The 22,163-nt window shown below is 35.3% G+C and overlaps 1 protein-coding gene and 1 non-coding gene across 2 annotated transcripts in view; both read left to right on the top strand.

Moving 5' to 3' along the window:
• BRWD3 (bromodomain and WD repeat domain containing 3) overlaps positions 1-22,163 on the top strand; it is a 182,680-nt gene that overhangs the window by 104,155 nt on the left and 56,362 nt on the right. Inside the window, exons 17-22 of the mRNA XM_049766589.1 lie at positions 6,062-6,287; positions 9,435-9,602; positions 10,951-11,131; positions 15,208-15,301; positions 19,399-19,545; positions 21,279-21,355. Coding sequence (XP_049622546.1) covers positions 6,062-6,287; positions 9,435-9,602; positions 10,951-11,131; positions 15,208-15,301; positions 19,399-19,545; positions 21,279-21,355 — 893 coding nt within the window. The remainder of the gene's footprint in view (positions 1-6,061; positions 6,288-9,434; positions 9,603-10,950; positions 11,132-15,207; positions 15,302-19,398; positions 19,546-21,278; positions 21,356-22,163) is intronic.
• On the top strand, positions 6,894-7,000 carry LOC126000187 (U6 spliceosomal RNA). Its single transcript, XR_007492548.1, has one exon. It is a non-coding gene; the product is annotated as a U6 spliceosomal RNA (small nuclear RNA).

Below are 22,163 nucleotides of genomic sequence, written 5' to 3' on the forward strand. Positions count from 1 at the left end.
TTTGGTTTTTGGGCCACATCCAGTGACGCAGAAATCGCTCCTGGCTAGGGGGACTATATAGGATGCCTGGAATCAAACCAGGTCCATCCTGGATCTGCTGTGTATAATGCAAACACCCTACTGCTGTGCTATCGCTCTGGCCCCAGTATATTTATTTTTGTTGGAGATTCTAATTTTTATTTGCGTCATTCATAAACTTTGTTAAATCAGTTATAAAGGATTGTTATATCAAAAGACTTTAAACAACTATTATCTTTCTTGGTAAATTTCTCTGCCAGACTTTGTGATTGCAAATTATTATTAAATGTTATATAATATAGATATAAAAATTCATTAGAAAAACCTATTGCTTGGGCTGGAGCCATAGCACAGCAGGTAGAGTGTTTGTCTTATGTTGATGGTGGGGACCTGTTGGAATCAAAAGGGCCATTGTGAAATCAAGCTAGTCATTGAGAGACTAACAGCTACACTGGCTGACTTCATGGTCTCACATATCTTTTATCCCAGGAGCCCCAATACTCTACCACACTGCAAAGGACTCAATAAATAATGCAGATTTCTACCACACCTAGTGAATCAGATAATAGTTCTGAGAATCCAACTAACATCAGCCACCTAGATAATCTCTATAATAAGGATTTTAGAGAGGAAATGTGAAGGATATTCAAGGAACTTAGAGAAACCATGGAATACACACCCAATAAGATCAAGAGAATATGAGAATAGAAATGAGAAAATTTCAAACAGATATGACAGAAATAAAAAATTTTGTAGGTGAAATGAAAAACACATTAAAAGACCTCATGAGCAAAGAGGACAGAATTATTGGGTAGGAAGATGAGCTGCATAATACATCCATAGAACAGAAGAAGCTGGAAAATATTCTTAAAATAAACAAACAAGATGGAAAAATCCTCAAAATAAGCAAACAGACAACAATAGACCTTTGGGATAAATTCAACAGGAAAAACATAAGAATCACTGAGGTCCCAGCGAAAGAGGAAGAAAACCCCTATGAAGAGTAAAGTCACATTGATTGCTGAGAAGAATGCATGCAGTAACATCTAGAATAGCCAAAGAATACCAGTTAAAAGAGACCCAAATAAAAGCATACCAAGACACATCCTAGTCATAATATTGAAATCCATGAATAAACAATAATAATATAATAATAAAAACAGCAAGATCAAAAAGCAATATTATATTTAAAGGAGCATCATAAGATTTATAGCAGATCTATCAAAAGCAATCCTTCAGCCTGAAGTAGTGGTGGGACATAGTGAAAAACCTCAATGAAATGAATACCTCACCACGAATATTTCTCCAGCCAGACCTTCACTTAGGTTTGAAGGAAGTATATACATCTTCATATATGTTAAATCTTAGGATCTTTACAATCTCAAAGCCAATCTTAAAAGAACTGAAAAGTCTACTTTGAGTCAGGATAAACCAACCACAAGCATACCAAACTTCTGCAAAAAGATGGTACAAATCCCAAAACAATAATGTCTTTCAACGTCAATAGGCTAAATGTATCAGTTAAGGGACACAGAGTGTCAAAGTGTATCAGAAAATTAAATCCAACATTTTTCTGCCTGCAAGAAACACATTTGAATTCAGTCAGAGCAAACAGACTTATTCAAAGGTTGGAGGACATCTTTCAAGCAAACAACTCCCTGAAAAAGGCTGGGTGGCCATACTAATATCAGACAATACAGACTTTAGTATTAAAATATTATAAGAGACAGAGAGGGTCATTTCTTAATAATCAAGAGATATTTTACACCAGGAAGAAATAACAATCCTAAACATAAATGCATCCTGTTAGGGGCCAGCAAAATGCTTAAAACAACCACTAATAGATTTGACTGAAGACATCAAGAGCAAAGCAAAAATAGAGGGAGGAGACCAGGCAGATATGTAGCTTCCGGTTCCTTGATCCTGGAAGCCAGCTCTTCCCAGGTATGCTGGAGGCCTACGTCCAAGCGTGGGGGATGCTGGGTGCTTGGGCAGGCCCCCAGCCGTTCCCCTATTTTTCCCCTGGACTCCAGGCCTTCCCTGGTTGCTGGCCCAGGTAGACTCTATAGCGATCCTCAGGCTTTCCCCCTTTCTCTCCCTACACTAAGGGGGGGGGCACATGGGGAGGAGGGCGGGCCGATGCAGCACTGGTGTATGTTGGGACATTCACTGGTAATTTTTTCCCATTGGTCTCCATTTCAAAAACCGCGCGGGGGCGTACCATATATATTCAAAATAAAAATGAGAGCATGGACTCTCAGGCTGGGAAGAGACCAGTACTCTTTCCCACTTGTTTACTCTCAGCCGCCTCTTGGCCTCTTCCTTCTTTCATTGTGTAACTGTGTTTGCTACCATACTAGGTTTCTGATTAGTTCCCACTAAAATGCATTTCCCTATATTGAACTGTGGGGAGTCATTTTGCAGACTCCAGAAGGCTAAATCACAGACCAAAGTGGTGTCCAGGATTCAGCACCCTCCTCCCGACTATTTCTAATGACATAAAAGAGAAAAAGAGAAAAAAACAAAACAACCCCCCCAAAAAAAAACAAAAAGAAAAGAAAAGAACAAAGCAAAAATAGTGGAGACTTCAACACTGCCTGTCACCTCATGATAGATCAACAAGGTTAAAACTTAACAAGAATATACTGAATTAAAGGAAGAAATGGGAGAGAATGGCTTAATACACCCCCACAGGATTGAATATACATTCTTTCCAATGCAAAAGGGATATTCTCCAAGATAGACCAAATGTTGTGCTAAAAAACATACCTCCATAAACTCAAGAGGATAGAAATTGTTTCAGATTTCTTCTACAACCCAGGATGAACTAAAATAGAAGTGCATTTCAAATAGACATGGAACAATAATTATAACACCTGGTAATTAGACAGCTCACTGCTGAGCAACCAGTGGGTCAGAGACTATAACAAAGAGAAAATCAAAATATTAATTTAAACTAATGAGGATAAGGATGTGAACTATCAGAATTTATGGGGCAGAAAAATAGTGTTACTGAGAGGAAAATTTATAGTTTTGCAGGCATTTATCAGGAAGTGAAAAAAGGCCTACCTAAGTAACTTAATGGCACAGCTTAAAAAATTAGAAAAGGATCAATAAAATGAGCCAAAAGTAGACAGGAGGAAACTTGCAGCAGAAAATAATGAACTGGACACCCAAGCAACAATACAAAATGAAAGCAAAAGTTAATTCTTTGAAAAAAATAAACAAGGGGCTGGAGAGATTTCATGAAGGTAAGGCATTTGCCTTTCATGCAGAAGGATGGTGGTTCGAATCCCGGCATCCCATATGGTCCTCTGTGCCTGCCAGGGGCAATTTCTGAGCTTGGAGCCAGGAGTAACCCCTGAGCACTGCCAGGTGTGACCCCCCCCCCAATAAAAAGAAAAAAATAACAAGATTGATAAACCTTTAGCAAGACTAATGAAAAAGGGAGAGAGAGAAACTTAATAAATAGAATCAGAAATAAAAAGGGGGATGTCACTACAGATACTACAGAAATTCAAAGGTTAATTAGATTACTGTGATAAACTATTTCATAAAACAAGAGAATTTAGAAGAAATGGATAATGTATTGGACTCCTATAACCTCGAAAGGTTGAGCCAAGATAATGTTGCATACCTGAATAAACCTACCACTATGGAGGAAATTGAAATGTTAATCAAAAGGCTTTCCAGAAACAATAGTCCATGCCCAGATGGATTCACAAGTGAATTCTTTCAAACCTTTAAAGAGGAACCACTGCTAATATTTCAGGCTCTTCCAGGAAATTAAAGAAACTTGAACACTCCAAAATAGTTGATATGAAACTAACTTCACCCTGATACCAAAAGCAGACAGAGACACCACAAAAAAGAGAATTACAGGGCAAAATCTTTGATGAAAATTAATGCAAAGATCCTCAAAAAATACTAGCAAATAGAATGTAGCAACTCATCAAGAAAATTATAGACCATGACCAAGTAGGATTCATTCCAGATGCAGGGATGTTTTAACATATGCAAATCAATATAATATACCAAATAAGTAAAAGGAAAAATAAAAATTACATTATCATATCAATAAATGCAGAGAAAGCAGTTGCGAGTTCTAACCATTCATGATAAAAAAAAAAGCTCAAAAAGAAGGGAATTGAAGGAATTTTCCTCAATATTGTCGAAGCCATTTACTACAAACCATTTGTAGTCATTACAGTCAATGGAGATAAACTAAAATCCTTTTAAGATCTATCAGAAGACAAAGTTGCCCCCTCCTGCCATTTGTATGTAATATATTACAGGAATTCTTTGCCATAGCAATTAGGCAAAAACAAAACAAAATAATAAAAGGGGCTTTCAGGGGCATCTACATAGGGAAGGAAGAAATCAATCTCTTGCTGTGTGCAGTTGACATGATACTGTATATAGAAAATCCTAAAGGCTACAATAAAGCTTATAGTGACAGGCTACAAAACATTTGCAAAAGTCCACATATGATCAATTAATCTTTGATAAAGGGGTAGAATATACAACGAGGAGCAAGGATAGCCTCTTCTACAAGTGGTGCTAGCATAACTGATAAATTACATGCAGAAACAGTCAACTTAAACCTTTGTTTAATGTCATGCACAAAGACAAAATCAAGATATGTTAAAGACCTTGATATCAGAGCTGAAATCCTAACGTACACAGAGGAAAATATAGGCAGAACACTTCATGACATTAATAAAGGCATCTTCAATAATGTGACACTGCTAGCCAATCAAGTGGAAAGAAAGGTAAACAAATAGGACTATATCACATTGAGAAGCTTTGCACTTCAAAGGAAAGTGACTAGAATACAAAGACTGCCTACAAAATGGGAAAAACTATGCACCCAACACCCATCAGATAAGGGGTTAGATAATAATATTACCTAAGGCACTAATGTTATTATTATTTAAAACACAAGGCACTGATATAACTTAATATAACCCCATACAAAAATGGGGAGAACTGAAAAGACACTTCTTTAAAGAAGAAATATAGGTGGCCAAAAGCACATGGAAAAATGCTCCACATCACTAATCATAAGAGAGGTTCAAATCAAAACAACAATTAGATATCATCATACACCATAGAAACTGGCACAAAGAACAAGGACAACAGTGCTGGCATGCATGGGGGGAGAAAGGGACTCTCACTGCTGGTGATAATGTATACTGGTCCAACCTTTTTGGAAAACTATTATGGATATTTCTTTAAAAAAAAAAGCTAGAAATAGAGCTTTCATATGATCCAGCAATACTTCTAGTTTTCACCATGCAGAAAAGCCGTCTTCTTTCCTATGTTCATTGCAGCACTATTTACAATAGCCAGAATCTGGAAACAAGCCAAGTGCCACAGAAACAGTGGTATATCTACACAATAAAATACTATGCAGCTGTAAGGCAAAAATGAAGTCATAAAATTTGTTTATACATGGGTGGATATGGAGAGTGTTATGCTGCATGAAATGAGTCAATGAGTGGAATAGATATAGAATAATCTTACTCATTTTGGGATATAAGAATAATAAAGAACGATACGATAATAATATCCAGAGATAATCAAGATGAGGGCCAAGAGGACCAGTTCATGGTAGAAAGCTTTCTACAAAAAGCAGTGAGTGTTTTTAGGTTAGAGAAGGGTCTAACATGATAGTTGGAATTTATCACTCTGGACCAGAACTGGGTGCTCAAAGGGGATAAAGTGATATGTATGTTACTCCTTCATTAACTACAGTGCAAATCATAGTCTCGAAAAAGAAAGAGAATAGTAAAATGTTGCCCCAGATACAGGTGGGGGAGGATGTGAGGGAAATCGGGAACATTGGTAGCAGAAAATGTGCACTGGTGAAGGGTGGTGAACATAGTATTACTTAATCTTAATCACGAACAGTTTGTAACCATGGTGTTAAATAAAGTAACTTAAAATTGTCAAAAAATATTTATTTAAAATGTACGTATTCTAGAATTTATATTAAGTGCTTATATATCCAGTTCATTAAGTACTAAATTTTGTCATAAAGATTCCAGATCAGATGTTCTTCCACACGGATTATCGACCTCTTATTCGTGATGCCAACAACTATGTTTTGGATGAACAGACTCAACAAGCTCCTCACCTTATGCCTCCCCCGTTCTTAGTGGATGTGGATGGAAATCCTCATCCCACAAAATTCCAAAGACTAGTACCTGGACGGGAAAATTGTAAAGACGAACAACTTATACCACAGCTGGGCTATGTGGCTAATGGTATGTTATCTCAAAAATTAAATTTAAAATATTTTGCAAAATGTAATACAATGATATATATCTCTTTATTAAGCTCTGTACTAGGCTCTATTTCAGGTAAATTTTTAGGAGTTTTTAGTTGTATAGAAATTTTAAGCAAAATTACAGGAATTCTTCACATTTTTTATCTCACTTAGAGACATTAATAGAACAAAAACATATTTTTAAGCAAGGCATGTTTGACCTCATCTCTTAGAAACACTTAAAATACAGTCATCCTACTCTTTATTGCATTACTTTTTGTAATTTAGCTAACATGATTATAAAACTGGTATTGTTTATGATTTTGATGTACTATTACTGCACTTTTACCACCACCAGTTAAATATACCAACTATAATGTGTTAAGTTTTTATAAAGGTTTCAATTCTTTTGATCATGATATTGGTATCACTTTTTGCCACACCCAGTGATGCTCCCAGGATAGAGGTAACAGGGATTACTGGATAGAAACTATACAAATCCAGCCTTTTGAACTACCATTCCAGCATAGTATTGAAGGGCAATAGCTTAGTGAACCTAAGAATTGGACATTTCCGAAAACACAAATTGAAAAGTGACTCTTCTGTGCTCGCTTTGGCAGCACGTATACTAAAATTGGAACGATACAGAGAAGATTAGCATTGCCCCTGCGCAAGGATGACACGCAAATTCATGAAGCGTTCCGTATTTAAAAAAAAAAAGAAAAGTGACTCTTCTAATGTTTGAAGTGCAAAGAACTATTGAATATTAGCGGTGTTTAAATAATATTCAGTCATACCAAATCATCATCCCAAATCATCAACTCACCAGTTTCTTTCATTCATTCATCAATTCTTCAAATTTATCAATTCACATTTCCCACTGTCAGTTCATCAGTTTCCCTCCCACCCTACTCCCATACTACCTTTGCCTAAATAATATCCAGTCTTACTATAGTTTCTCAATATAGTGATGAATGTGCTAAAGAATAGTAAAACTTTGGAGTAAGTTATTTTTTATCATATCAACTCTAATTGTGGCATAATTTCCCTTATATGCATTGCCTCCTTACCCTCAATCTTTACTACCACAGAATGCCTTCATAGCTGAGTTTATTTTATTTATTTATTTATTTATTTATTTATTTATTTATTTATTTATTTATTTATTTATTTATGTTCTTGAGCCATACCCGGTGACACTCAGGGTTTACTCCTAGCTGTGCACTAAGAAATCGCTCCTGGCTTGGGGGACCATATGGGACACCAGGGATTGAACCAAGGTCCATCCTGGGTCAGCCGCTTGCAAGGCAAATGCTCTACCATTGCGCCACTGTTCCACCCCCCCCCCCGTTTTTTGCATAGCTGAGTTTATTACTGATAAGTTTTCTTCTAGATATGAGTTAGTAAGTTAATGATTTTCAAATTAAATTTTAGTTTTTGACTAGGAATTAACTGAATTATTTGAATTGACTAAAACATGAGGTGTTTTTGCATTCTCAAAGATTTGTAGAGCAAAGAAATAATGTAACAGATAGAAATAGTTGCTCTAATGAGGTGACACTTGTTATACTGGGTTAGCGTATGAGTGCTAAAATAAAAATATCTGAAAATGTTATTGCATTTTATTTCTTGTAAGAAAAACCTGATTGCTTGGTTACTCTATCAGATTTCATTTAATCTGACTAGATGTGAAGATAAAAATTGAGTTGTGAAAAGCAGAAATAGATTTTTCTTCAGAAATAATCATTGAATTTCAATGTATCATAAGAATATTTTATCACTATTACCAGAGATGCTATCAAATTACATTCTATTTTTATTCTTAATAAATATGGTTTATTCATTGTATTAATAATTATTCTCCTGGCTTGGCAAATTACTATACCTATGCCACCACCAAAATGCCTAAAGTCCTACAATATTGTTTTATTTCTCTTCTATTAACCCTCCTGAAAACCTCAGTTCTGTTGTCAGAGTCTAGGTGTTTGTTTTCTTTATCATTATTCATTCACTTTCTTCATCATTTAGATAGTACATATGCATAGGATAATCTGGCATTTGTACTCCCTCTGACTTATTTTATTTTACATGATTTTGTGTAGTTTCATTTAAATTGTTGCAAATGACAGGGTTACATCTTTTTATATAACAGTATCATATTGTGTATATATGCCACAGGTTTTTATTCATTTGTCTGTTTTGGTCATTTGGGTTATTTAAAGATCTTGGCAACAGTCTGCAATGAACAAAGGGGTACATATATATTTTCAAATTATGTAATGCCTTTGTGATCTTGCAGTAGATGCCAAAGAGTAAAAGTGCTGAGTCAAATTATATTTGTGTTTTTAATATTTTGAAAATTTGGCATGACTTTTTCATAGAGGCTTAACCAGAGGACAGTTCCACTTGGAACTGCAGTGAATGAGATTTCCATTTTCAATATATTTGCACTAGTACTGGTTGTTTCCCAGCCTTTAAATATGGGCCATTTTTATTGGTATGATTGCATGATATTTTGCAGAAGGCAATATTTAAGAAACAATTTTGATTTATTTAGGAAAGAAAGTTGTCGTGAAAGAAAGATGTAAAATATTCTAGGTATCAATGGTTGAATTTGTTTAAACATTACATATATCACTACTCTCTACATTCAGTTTGGAATATTTCATGGTGGGGGGAAATTTATTTCAAATTTAATCTTTAAAACTCTTTTATCTATATAATAATGACTAGTTTGGAGCCATTGCTTTAATAAAGTGCACAAGCATAGATGTCAAAAATATTAAAAGTTCTTTAAAAGTATTGTTTAGGCACATGTCGTTCTTGGACCCAGGCTCTCACGTACATGCCATCCACATCTCCCCTTTTAAGATGTGTACTTTCCTGCTTTCATGCTGGGTTGTATAGCAGGGCTTGCTCCACCTTTGGAGAAGCTTTTGAGTGCTTTCCTCTCTTTCTTTTATCCTCTCCCTCCTCTTACTTAAAATTTCCAAATAAAATCTATTTTTACTCCAAAATATTTTGTTAATTAATGTATATGATTAATTTTTCTGTATTTTATTTACTTAAAAAGCTTGTTTTACTCTACTTAGGATATATTAAAATGTAAGCAATTTTGTGGCTTTATTTCTTCAATCTTGTTAAGGTGACGGAGAAGTGGTAGAACAGGTAATTGGGCAGCAAACTAATGACCAAGATGAGAGCATTCTTGATGGAATAATCAGGGAACTACAGAGAGAACAAGACCTGAGACTAATTAATGAAGGAGATTTTATACATTTTCCAATTAATAGATCATATTCATCTAATGATTGTAAGTATATATTTATAAAAGGCATTATGTTTATTCAGAAGTTATAATAATTAAATATCAGGTGCATTTTAAGTTTTAAATAGAAATGGATATTAATGTATAATTATGATAGCAGGAATATCAAGGTATAATATTCCCATAACATATTACTAAAGGATCTAGCATTTACTACTAAAATAGGCCATGTTTTTTACCATACTATTTTCTTTCCTTTAATTGCAATATATTTACAAACTTTACTTTTGTTTAAGCAAATGAGAAGCTGCAATAAATCCTATACCTTCATAGGGCTCTGACCTAAAACTAATATAGCTACTGTGAGTTTAAAATTTAGATGGTTTCCGGTGCCTTGATCCTGGAGGCCAGCTCTTCCCAGGAATGGGGTTAGGGGACACCCCATGCTGGATGGCATTCTCCCTAGCTTGGGGGTGGTGGTGCTGGGAGGCTTGGCAGACCTCCAGCCGTTCCCCTATTTCCCCCTGGACTCTAGGCCTGGCCTGAGTGCCACCTCCAGTGGCCTGCTGTGGATTCCAAGTGGACTCCATTAGGGGTCTCCAGGCTTCCCCCTCTCTACACTAGGGAGGAGGAACAAAGGGAGGGGCCGGGTAGATAGCTGGCTTCCAGTGCCTTGATCCTGGAGGCCAGGTCTTCCCACTTTTTTCTAATACTTATTATAATACATTTAATACTATAATATTGCCTACTATAATAGCTGAATGTTTTGGTTGTTGTTTTATTTTCTTTACAAATAAAACAAAATAAATCTTTGTACATTACTTGTAAAAAAGCTTAAATGATTTTACTCTATCTCCATTTTTATTGCTTATCAGTCTTAAAAATAAAATTTTTATAATAATCTAATTTTTTTCTTTTACTTGTTTTTAATTTTTGAAATTTCATTTCAATTTTTGTAATTCACTAGATTCTAAAACTTAGATTAAAAAGCTGTTCTTTAGCTAGTAATAATAAAATTTTAATCTACCAAATCAAGTAAAATACTTTTTATTTAATTTGAGGGGTTGGCCCACACCTGGCTGTTCTCAGGGGTTACTCCTTGCTGTGTGGTCAGAAATCACTCCTGACTAGGGGGCCAGATGGGATGCTGGGATTCGAACCCAGGTCTGTCCTCGGTTGGCTACATGCAAAACAAATGTGCTATCTCTTTGGCCCCAAGTACAATACTTTTTAAAGAACTATAGAAATGAAAAATATAAGTGTTTGCTTTATCCATAACACTGTAAACACAAAATAGAATATACATGAGATACAATGCAAAATGTGAATGACATTGTCAGGGGTGTAAAAGTTTGATATTTTGCTCTGAATGTGGTGCATTTTTTAATTATAGCTTTGAGAAATCCAAATATGGACATATCTTCTTCAAATATTGGACTCCGACGTAGTGGTCAAATTGAAGGTGTTCGACAAATGCATAACAATGCTCCTCGAAGTCAGATGGCCACTGAACGAGATCTCATGGCATGGAGTAGAAGAGTGGTAGTTAATGAACTAAATAATGGTGTTAGTAGGTAAGTTAAAAGGTAATATTAAAAAATTTAGAACTTTACCTTTTAGTAAGTGACTCAAAATACACTATTACTGTAAATAGAAGTATTTTTAATCATTGAATTTTACATTAATTTCTCTATATTATTCTGATTATTCTATGACAAATATTTTGTGGGTATGTTCAATTTACTTACCTACCTTTGTACTAAATGGTTTAGAGCAGTCTTACCTATAATTGATACTAATTGAGATGGTGGTATATCTGTTTGACCGATCCAAAGATAAAATTTTAGCCTCTAGAGTAATTGGAGCGCACTTATTTTTGTTACCTTTAAAGGAAGGTAGGTTTCCAGCATGATTACTGAGTAATGTTTGTTTGGAAACCTGGTTTAGAGTATGGTATATTGAAAATGAATAACATAGTCTGTTTTCCATGAGTTTATAGTCTAGGTTAGAATATGTGAATATATATTATTAAGTAAAATATCAGTGTTGATGAGAATTAACAGTGGTACTGAAGAAAGTACTATTAACTTGGTGTTGGAGCATTTTGGAAAAACAGTGTAGATATTTGGTAGACTCCCAGTGCATGGGAGAGCATATTTAGAAATGACATTTAAATGGACTTCATTGGTTGAAAAGATATTTGGTAGACTCCCAGTGCATGGGGGAGCATATTTAGAAATGACATTTAAATGGACTTCATTGGTTGAAAAGATTTTTTCAGGATTAATTTTTACCCTTTCTTGGGTTGGAAACCTGAAAAATTACTAGAATTACTAGAAATTACTAGAATATTGACTGAATAATTTTTAGACATAAGACATAAATTTAGAAAAATCTATGAAGATTGGATGAAGAACATATAAAATCTTGTTTTGTGCCACCTTCTTAAACTAGCCTTTATAAAAATCACTCAACAAGGAACAAAATTAATTTGTTTTTAGTCCAGAACTGTTGCTTAGCAGTAGAGCATTTACCTTTCCTGTATGAGACGCTAGTTTTGATCCCTGGAACCACAAAAAAATGCAAGAATAAAATTAATTTGATGTTACCTTTTATTTTTTACAGCATAAAATAAAAGGATAGAGAACTATTATAAAAATAAATGATGAGCCAGAGTGATAGTGCAGCAGTAGGGCATTTGCCTTGCACTTGGCTGATCCAGGAAGGACCTCAGTTCGATCCCAGGCATCCTATATGGTACCCCAAGCCAGGAGCGATTTTCTGAGTACATAGCAAGGAGTAACCCCTGTGCATTACTGGTGAGGCCCCAAAACAAACAAACAAACAAACAACAAAACCACCTAAATGCTAATTCCTGACAATAAAACATTTTGAATGATTTCTTTCTCTCCCTACTCTCTTGGTTTTTCTCTCTTTCTCCCCAACTTCCTCTTGCCCCCCACACAAAAAAAAAAAAGAAGAAAAAGAAAAAACAATTTGGGATGATTTTTATTCAAATCTTTTCAAAATATGTTATTATTGAATAACCATAAAATACAGAGTTAAAAAGTTGTTGGTAGTTGAGTTTCATTTGTACAGTGTTGATGTCTCCACAATTATTGTGTTACTATTGATATCCTTTTTCAGATTTGTCAACAATTGTATTAAATACTTTGCCGGTCCCTTATTGGGTGCATATATGTTTAAAAGTGTAATTTCTTCCTTCTGTACATATTCCTTGATTAGTACAAAATGTCCATCTTTGTCCCTTACAACTTTTCTGAGTGTAAACTTTGTGTCATTTGATATTAGTATGGCCACTCCAGATTTTTCATGGGTGTTGTTTACTAGGATAATTTCCTCCAGCCTTTGATTTTAAATTTGTGTTTGTTCTGACTATTCAGGTGTGTTTCCTGTAGGCAGTGGAAGGTTGGATTCAGTTTTTTGATTCATTTAGCCCCTTCTGTGTCTCTTAACTAGTACATTTAGTCCATTGACATTGAGAGAGATAATTGTCATGGGATTTAATGCCATCTTTGTGTTGAAGTTTTTTGTGTCTGTTGGTCAGTCTTGTCTTAAAGTAGACCTTTCAGTTTTTCTTTTAAGGCTGTTTTTGAGTCTGTAAAGTTTCTGAGCTGTTGTTTATCTGTGAAGCTATGTATACTTCCTTCAAACCTGAAAGTGAGTTTTGCTGGGTGTGAAGCATTTAGTTCATAGAGTTTTGTCACTGTTTCCCACCACTGCCTTCTGACATTGAATGATTCTTGTGATAGGTCTGCTGTAAATATCAAGGAAGCTCACTTGAATGTAATTTCCCTTTTTGATCTTGCTGCTTTCTGCATTCTATCTCTAGATGTAGGATTTGTCGTTGTGACTAAGATGTATTTTGGGGTGTTTTTCCTGGAGTCTCTTTTAGCTGGTATTCTTCAGACATGCAGGATTTGGTCACATGTATTCTTTAGCTCTGGTAGTTTCTCTGTAATGATGTTCTTGTGTTCTTGACTGTTGATTCTACCTGGAGATTTTCTTTCTGGGTCTCTGGGACTCCAATGATTCTTAATTTGTTTCTGTTGAGCCTATCAAAGACTTCTATTTTCATCTGTTTACATTCTTTGAGTAATTTTTCCATTGTCTGATCATTTGCTTTAAGTCTTTTTTCCAATTTCTTCTGCTGTATGGAGTTGTTAAGCATCTTATCTTCCAGCTCACTAATTCTGTCCTCAGCTGCTGTTACCCTGTTAGTGAGTTTTTCACTTCGTCTACTGAGTTTTTCAGATCCAGTATTTGACCTGTTATTTCACCTTGAAGTTTTCTGATTTCTACCATCATATCCTCTTGATTCTTATTAATGTTCTATTCAACTCGATCTATGCTTCCTTTAAGTTCTTTGAACATTCTCCATATGTCTTCTCTAAACTCCATATCTGAGAGACTAACTAGGTGATTTGCCATTTTCAGGTCATCAGAGTTGCCATCTTCATTCTCTATGCCTTGTGTTGTTTCCCCATTGTCACACTTGTATTGTGGGGTTTTCTACATGTTGTGGTGGTACTCATTGGCTAGATGAAGTGTTCGGTGCAAAGCTAAGTGGAGCTGCCACGCTCCTCTGTCTCCACCCTTTGTGGGTAGGTTGACTCACTTCCAAGGAAGAGGAGCCATCAGGAAAGAATGCCACACAGAATCATGTCTTAGGCGGAAGCAAGCAGAGAAAAGTCCAAAACTGTTGTGCTTCAGAGACAGGAGAAGTTGAGTGGTTACTCTTGATCTATGCTCAGGAGTGGTCGAGTCTTTTCAGCTTTGCTCACTTTGAGGCATCAGTCAGTTAATCTGGGTCCTAGACGGGCTCTGTACAGAAACCCGTGTGGACACAGGAATGGACGCTGGCATCATACAACCACAAGTTGAGATCAGTCACGATTTCTCAGACATGTATATCAAATCTTAAAGATAGAATTGAAAACAGAAACTCAGTAGATACTCTGTGTAATTTTTTTTTTGGTTTTGGGTCACACCTGGCAGTGCTCAGGGAATACTTCTGGCTCTGTGCTTAGAAATCGCTCCTCGCAGGCTCTGGGGATCATATGAGTTGCCGGGAATTGAACCATTGTCCATCCTGCAAGGCAAACTCCCTACCACTGTGTTATTGCTCCAGTCCCTGTGTGTAATGTTCATGACAGAAATATTTACAATTTGTACATAGCACAGGTGACTCTTCTGTGAACAAAAGAGTGAATAAAAAATTGTAGTCTGTTTATGAATTAGGATATCATCCAGCCATAAAAAGAAGTGAAGTTCTGATGTCTGGATAAATGTTGAAAACATGTTCGAAAAATAAGTCAAATAAAACAAAAATGCATAGTGTATCATTAAACTTGTACTAACTATTGATAATAGGCAGATTTATTGAAATATATAGTTCTTTGGAGGAAGAAGTGGGAAATTATTTCTTAATAGTTATATTTATTTGGAATAATAAAAGTATTTTTAAATAGTGGTCATAGTTAGACAGCATTATAAATATAATTAATACCACTGAATATACATCTGAAAAAATGTTTCAAATGTCAAATTTTACATGTAAAAGTGTTTTGGTATCTGATCTTTTACCCTTTTTTGCTTATTTGCTGTTATTTTCATCTTTGCTTATTAGGGTTCAAGAAGAATGCCGAATATCAAAAGGTGACACAGAAATCAGTCTTTATACAGTTGAAAAGAAGAAAAAGCCATCGTACACTACTCTGAGGGTAAATTTAGTTTCACAATAAATTGAATACTGTTTGCAATATACTTTTTGCAAATACTAGATTTTGTACTAATGGTTACTATATGTTAAAAAATTTTATGGTATTCATATAACTTACTTATTTTTATTTTATTTTATTGAAACCATTGTGATTTACAAAAGTCCTTCATAGTTGGATTTCAGACATACAATGAATAAGGGCCAATCCCAACATCAATATTGATCTCCCTCCACCAATATTCCCCAAGTGCATCCCATACCACCACTCTTTACCTGCCCCCCAGCCTGTAAGGACTGGTATAACAATTTAGACTATTTAAGAGTATGGGTCAATTGAGTCCACTTGTATTACTATGGTTTGGATATTTCTTTCTGTCCCTTTTTATTGTATTTTATTTTTGTTTTTCGGGACCACACCCAGCAACACTCAGAGGTTACTCCTGACTCTGCTCAGAAATCGCTCCTGGCAGGCATGGGGGACCATATGGGATGCCGGGACTCGAACCACCACCTCTCCTGGGTCAGCCGCTTGCAAGGCAAACACCCTGCCTCTGTGTTATCCCTCCAGCCTCTTTCTTTACCTTTAACCACAAATTGGCAGTTTGGTTTACTATTACTGTTAAAATCATATATAGTTAGGGCTGACCCCCCAGTTTAAGAATTGTTGATGTTGTAGGTATCAGATATTTGTATTAAAATAGCATATTCTTACAGTAAAAGTTAAAATATAAATTGCTGCTTGATCATTAATCAAAACATGAAACAAATACTCACATACCCTATGTCAAAGATTGATTACCTACCACTGCTCATGTGCTAAATTTACTCAGTTGCCTAGTTGTATTAGCAGTTTCATTAAAGCATTGCCACAGGTATTCACTTATCCATTTCCTGTAAAGAAAGCAGCTATGAGCTGCTTTCACACTATAAATGAGTACTTGTAGCAGAATCAATATGTTTTGAAAAACATAACTTTTTATACTCTCACTTTCTATACAAAGAGGTTTTTTTATAGAGGACCTAGGCCATCTTTCCTAGACCCATTACTGAACTTCTTTGTCTCACAGGAACAAATAATATACTTATTAGGAGGACTGTCTTCTGGTAGAAATTTCTGACCAGAAAATAAAAAAGCCCATTTCTATTAGGTACTTTGAAATTGAACACATTAATGAATTGAATTATTATTATTATCAAGAAATAATAGTTTGAAAAAATAAACTCTTAGATTTAAAAATAACTGGCAAAGAAATATATAAGAGGAAAAGTCTAGAGTGGTTTTATTTTATTAAAAAATTTAAGTATTGTACCCCAAATTTGAAATACTTTTCTTCTTTTGAGCGATAATTTATTTTATAATTACTTTATATAAGCACCATAATTCCAAAATTGTTCATGGTTGAGTTTCTGTCACAGAATGTCACAGAATGTACACCACATTTCAGTACTGCACTTTTCCTGACAACAATGGCCCAATTTCCCTCCCACTCTCACCCACCTCCCTCCTGCTTTAGGGGCAGGCATTTTATTTCTCTCTCTCTCTGTGTGTTCTTTTTGACACTGTAATTTGAACTATTGTTAATGAAGAATACCTTTCATATCACTTTATCCCCTTTCAGCACCCCTTTTTTATCCAGAGTGATCAGTTTCAACTATGTTATGGCAAGCTTCCAACCATTGGCTGGTCCTCTTGACCCTCATCTCTATTCTATTGTCTCTGGATATGATTGCAATATTATCTTATTTTTAATTTTGTTTATGGGCGACATCAAAGCAGTATTCAGGGGTTATTCCTGGCTCTGCATTCAGAAATCGCTCCTGGCTTGGGGGATAGAACTTGAGTCTATCCTGGGTCAGCTGTGTGCAAAGCAAACACCCTACCACTGTGCTACCACTCTGGTCCCTGCAATATTATCTTTTCTTTTTCTTATATCCCACAAATGAGTAACATAGTTGATGCTTGGTGATGTTTGATCCTGGGTGACCTCACGCAAGTCGGCTTAGGGTGGGGCAGAAAGCAGAGGATGGAGTGTGTAGAGAATAAAACCTCTGGGAGTGACTGCAGTGAGACAACTCTTTGTTACCAAAGGGACAAGACTATTTAAAAACTTATAAAGCCATCAGGATTTCCCTGTATGGGAAGACTGAACAAAGGAAGTGGAAGGTCCTTGCTTGCAGGTGTACTTGCAGCATGTCAGGTCTGTGAACATGACTTTGTGACTGGGGCAACATGACCTATGTCACTAGAGGCAATGTGACCTACGTGACCAGGGGAAGCACAGGAGGTGACCTCCATTGTGACATTTCAGGTGTTTGCTCTAACAGGCGCTCATATCCATCATCCCCAGTAGGGGAAACACCTTAGCCTACAGGGTGCCTCTTTTCAAGGGCTGTGTGCAACAGCCCTACTAGAGTGGCAATCTCAGTGGGATCCAAGCCTCTTTGAATTCCCCTGGCAATATCTACCCCTTTTTTATTATATTGAGGAGGTAATAAAATGCTCAGGCATTTGGAGAATGAAGTACTCATACCTATGGACAGAAAACTGATGCACTATCACATGGGTCATTTCCCTTAAGTAGCTATTGGCAAAACTCCTGATGCACAGGGAACTGTAAGTGACAGGAAGCAAATCAGAACAATTGGCGAAAGAATATAGTAAGCCCAGGGGGTAACTTGTTAGAAAACAATGAGTGGGGGCCCTGATTGACAAATCAATTTCTAAGCTTGTTTCAAATATTGATTAATTTGTTGATGCTATTTTCTATAATTGCAAACTCATTGACATAATAGCTACATCATTTCTTCAAAAACACATGTTCCCCTTTGTCTGCTGTTATCAGGTTCAGGGCTCTCCTGTTTTACAGGACCACCCCAGCTATGGAGGTGATCTGTTGTTGGAGGGCAGCCAGTGATGCAGTGGAGGTATCGATGATCTCCTGCAACTCCTGAGCATAGTTTCAGGTGGAGATCAGACTGGGCTAGAGCCCTACTTGAGAGTCCCTCAGAGGAGGTCTTGGGTTTTGCACAGACCCTAGGAGGACCTCTAAGATAGAATCTTTCTGGTTCCAGATGTTCTGCTCAGTCACTGTTGTTGTAGTCAGTCTTCTGTATTTAGTGATCTTGGTTTTGCACAGATTAAAGGACGAAGTGTCTTCTTATTTCATCTCACATTTGGGTGATGAGGTAGGACAACCTGCCCTTAGATCAAGTTGTTGCTGTTTCATTGTCTACAGGATGTTGTATAAATCTACCCTGAGCAAGTTGGTACCAGAGCAGTATTAGAGAGTCCCCTGAGAGAATTTAATTTCTGGTGCTGCTGCAGCGAACTGTGAAAGTTCTAAGTTTGGGATCCGGGGTTCATGGTTGGATGGTCGATGTTCGATCACATGCGGTCTAAGTCAGGTCCCCATGACATGGGTATTTTGTAGGGTTTGCAGTAAATCTGTACACTGCTTTATGAAGTATTACCATTTTAATGGTGTTAATCTATGAGCATGGTGTATGTTTCCATTTCCTTCTGTCCTATTTTACTTCTTGAAGCAGTGTTTGTAGTTTTCTTTGTATAGATTTTTCACCTCTTTAGTTAAGTTGAATCCCTGATGACCCTCAAGCACTGCTGAGGTAATACTAGTGGTCTGTAGTACTGTGAAATATTGAACTGTTTGATCTGGTTGACTATTGTTTCTTGGGAGGGCTCCCACTTAAAGAACATCATTTTTACCAGTTTACTAAATATGTTCTTTTATAGAACTGAAACTTTATTATCTTGAGAATTATATATAGATATTATACAGATATCTTATTTCATCCTGTGAATATATTATGAATATAGTATTCTGACTAAAAAATTGTATATCTCATTCTTTACTTGTCTTTAAATATGGTCACAGAATTTTCAGTGTAGGAAAGAAATCAATAATAGAATTTGGGTTAAATAGTAGTTATATATTAGCTTTTCTTTTAGGGATTTGTTCCTATCCAATACTTGCCCTCCAACTCCAGTCCATTTCAAGTGATTTTCTTTTTGTATATACTCCTTAGTGTGTATTCACTGAATCTCAGACTTTCTAAATCTATTTTACTTCTCTTTCATAGAATGATCACCCGCCTAGCTATGGGAGATCTTTACGAAGGACACAACGCCAACGCCATACTTACCAAACACGCTCCAATAGAGAGCATAATTCACAACTATCAAATCAAAATTCAGGTGCACAGGATGACTTAGATAGCTCCTCAGAGGTAAGGTATTGCTAATATTTATTTTCTATTTATTCTCATTTATTTATTCTCATCAATTTAGGTTTACTCCTAAACTTTATACATTATTTTAACTTTCCTGATAAAATGTATTCATTAATAAGTTACTAGTTAGGAAAATATGGATGCTACATTGAATTCCTTTAAATATCTTTTTTGGTTTGTGCCTAGATTATTATCTCAAAGTTTGGTTTTTGGACAGTGAAAAAATGAAATTTGTTTATTAATGGAACAAAGTGGATATAAACAATACTAACTAGTTCCAGTTCCAGAACTGATTGGGCCTCTAATCAGCAGAATATGCAAATTTTATTTTCTGGATTTTGAGGTGGTGTAATGATAGTAATAGTGATAGTAATTCATATTAAAAGGAACATGGACTATTAAGAGTAATTAATTTATTCAGGTTCCTCTCTTTAGTCCTTTCCTTTTGTTCTCTTAATAATAAGAAAAATGCCGGTCAGTAAGAGTATTATAAACCATAGTACTTAAAAGGAAAAAGGGGGGAAAGAAAGAGAAAAGAAAACTGTCAGATATAAAGTTAGGCTGCAGGCAGGGGAATGGGAAGGAAACTGAAGAAATGGTTACGGAAATAAACACTGGTGAAGGGATGGGTGTTGAAACATTGTCTGACTGAAAATCAGCTATCAACTACTTTTTCACTGTTTCTCACAGTGATCTAATTTTTAAAATAATGAAAATAAGAAATGGATTAGATAAAGTTTACAAAAACATGGAGTTTGGTTGAGAAAAATATAATGAGGTTTTTTTTAATGTTCACTCTGTGTAATAACCCCATTCTCCCACTAATGGCAGCTCTTAAACATACTTAAAATGTTGCCCTCCGTTTTTTATTCACCTATCAAAATCTTGATCTAAAAATAAAGGGGGTTTGGTTTAAATGTATACTAAATATATTACTCATAATTAAGATAATTTTCATCAAAATTAAAAATAATCTAAGATGTTAACCATTTAGTAAGGGTATAGGTAAAAAAAAAGTGTAGCCAATTATTGGTAGTATAAACTGGAGATTTCATACCCAAAGATTATCTTTTCCTTTTCCTTTTTGTTTTGTGTTTGTTTTATGTTTTTTTGATTTTTGTTTTTTCCTGGTGGTGCTCAGGGATTCTTCCTGGCTTTACACTCAGGGATCACTCCTGGGGGGGTCTCGTAAAACTATACGAATACTGGAGATCAAATCTAGGCAGCTGCATGCTAGGCAAGCACAATACCACTGTACGATCATTCTAGCCTTATCTTTAATTTAATTATTGAATTACTGTGAATTAAAATATTTTTATAATTTTAGTTTCAGGCATAAAATATTCCACTACTTGGTTCTGTTATATTTAAATTTTCAAATAACAAAAATATTTTTATAGAAAATATATTAACTTGGTAGATGCATATGAATATTCTGATAATAATCCTTTTAATACTTAACAGGGGTATATATATTTAAAATTTCAATAAGTTTTGTTTCTGTCTTTGAAATAAAAAATATAAATCTCATTAATTAGAGAAAAAACAAAATTTTAAAATACTTAATAGACATACTTGTGAGTTACATATTTGAATAAAGTAACTAAAATAATCATATCCATTTAACTAGGTTTTTTTGAGAATATAGAATAATCAGCTGATAGTGTGTACTACTAACAATATACTCATTTATAATAGCCATATATTTTAATTGTTGACTTTTATTGCAGGAAGATGAAACAGTTGGCACAAGTGATGCTTCTGTAGAGGATCCTGTTATTGAATGGCAAAGCGAAAGTTCCTCCAGGTGATTTTACTTGTTTTTGCTTTGGATCACACCTGGAGGTGCTCAGGAATTTCTTCTGGTTCTGTGCTCAAATCACTCCTGGTGGGGCTCGGGGAATCTTTTGGGATGCCAGTAATTGAACCTAGGGCCACATATGAAAGAACATTGCTGTGTTCACTGTACTATTTTTTTCAGACCCCCATCCAGGTCCTTTTTATCATTTTGATTTGGACAAAATTATTTTAATTTTAGAAGTCCAACGAGCTATCCATTGCACTATGGAGCCACCCTAAAATTATTTTAATTTTAATAGTAAACTGCATTCTTAAAAGAAATTTGGTAAAACCAGAATTAAAATTGTATTTTATAATAGAGTGCAGTGAATGAGAAGTCGAGAGATCACTTGCTTTATCCTGATTCTTTAAGTAGTATCAGTTTTTTTTCATGTCACTGTGTGCATGTTACCTCATATGTAAAGTAAAATCATTTGTAAATGCAAGGTTCTATATCTTAGCCAGCTATTTTATTTCAATACTTAACATTTAATATTGCTATAGCTAAGGAACATTTTTATTCAAAGAAATTTGTAATTTTGTTATGGACTATGAATTATAAACCCTGTTAAAGACTAAGCTGTGCATTTTTACCTAAAGTCATTTCATTAAGTAACTTAAATGTAATAACATTCTGTGTTGGTATTTTTTTAGACTAGAACAAAAATTTTAATATATCTTTTGTAACGTTCATTTACATTTAAAAAATGTTTGGCCTACACCCATTGGCACTCAGGTCTTTCTCATGACTCTGCTCAGAAATTCTCCTGTTAGAT

This window comes from Suncus etruscus, chromosome X (genome assembly GCF_024139225.1).
Source record: "Suncus etruscus isolate mSunEtr1 chromosome X, mSunEtr1.pri.cur, whole genome shotgun sequence".
Lineage (NCBI taxonomy): Eukaryota > Metazoa > Chordata > Mammalia > Eulipotyphla > Soricidae > Suncus > Suncus etruscus.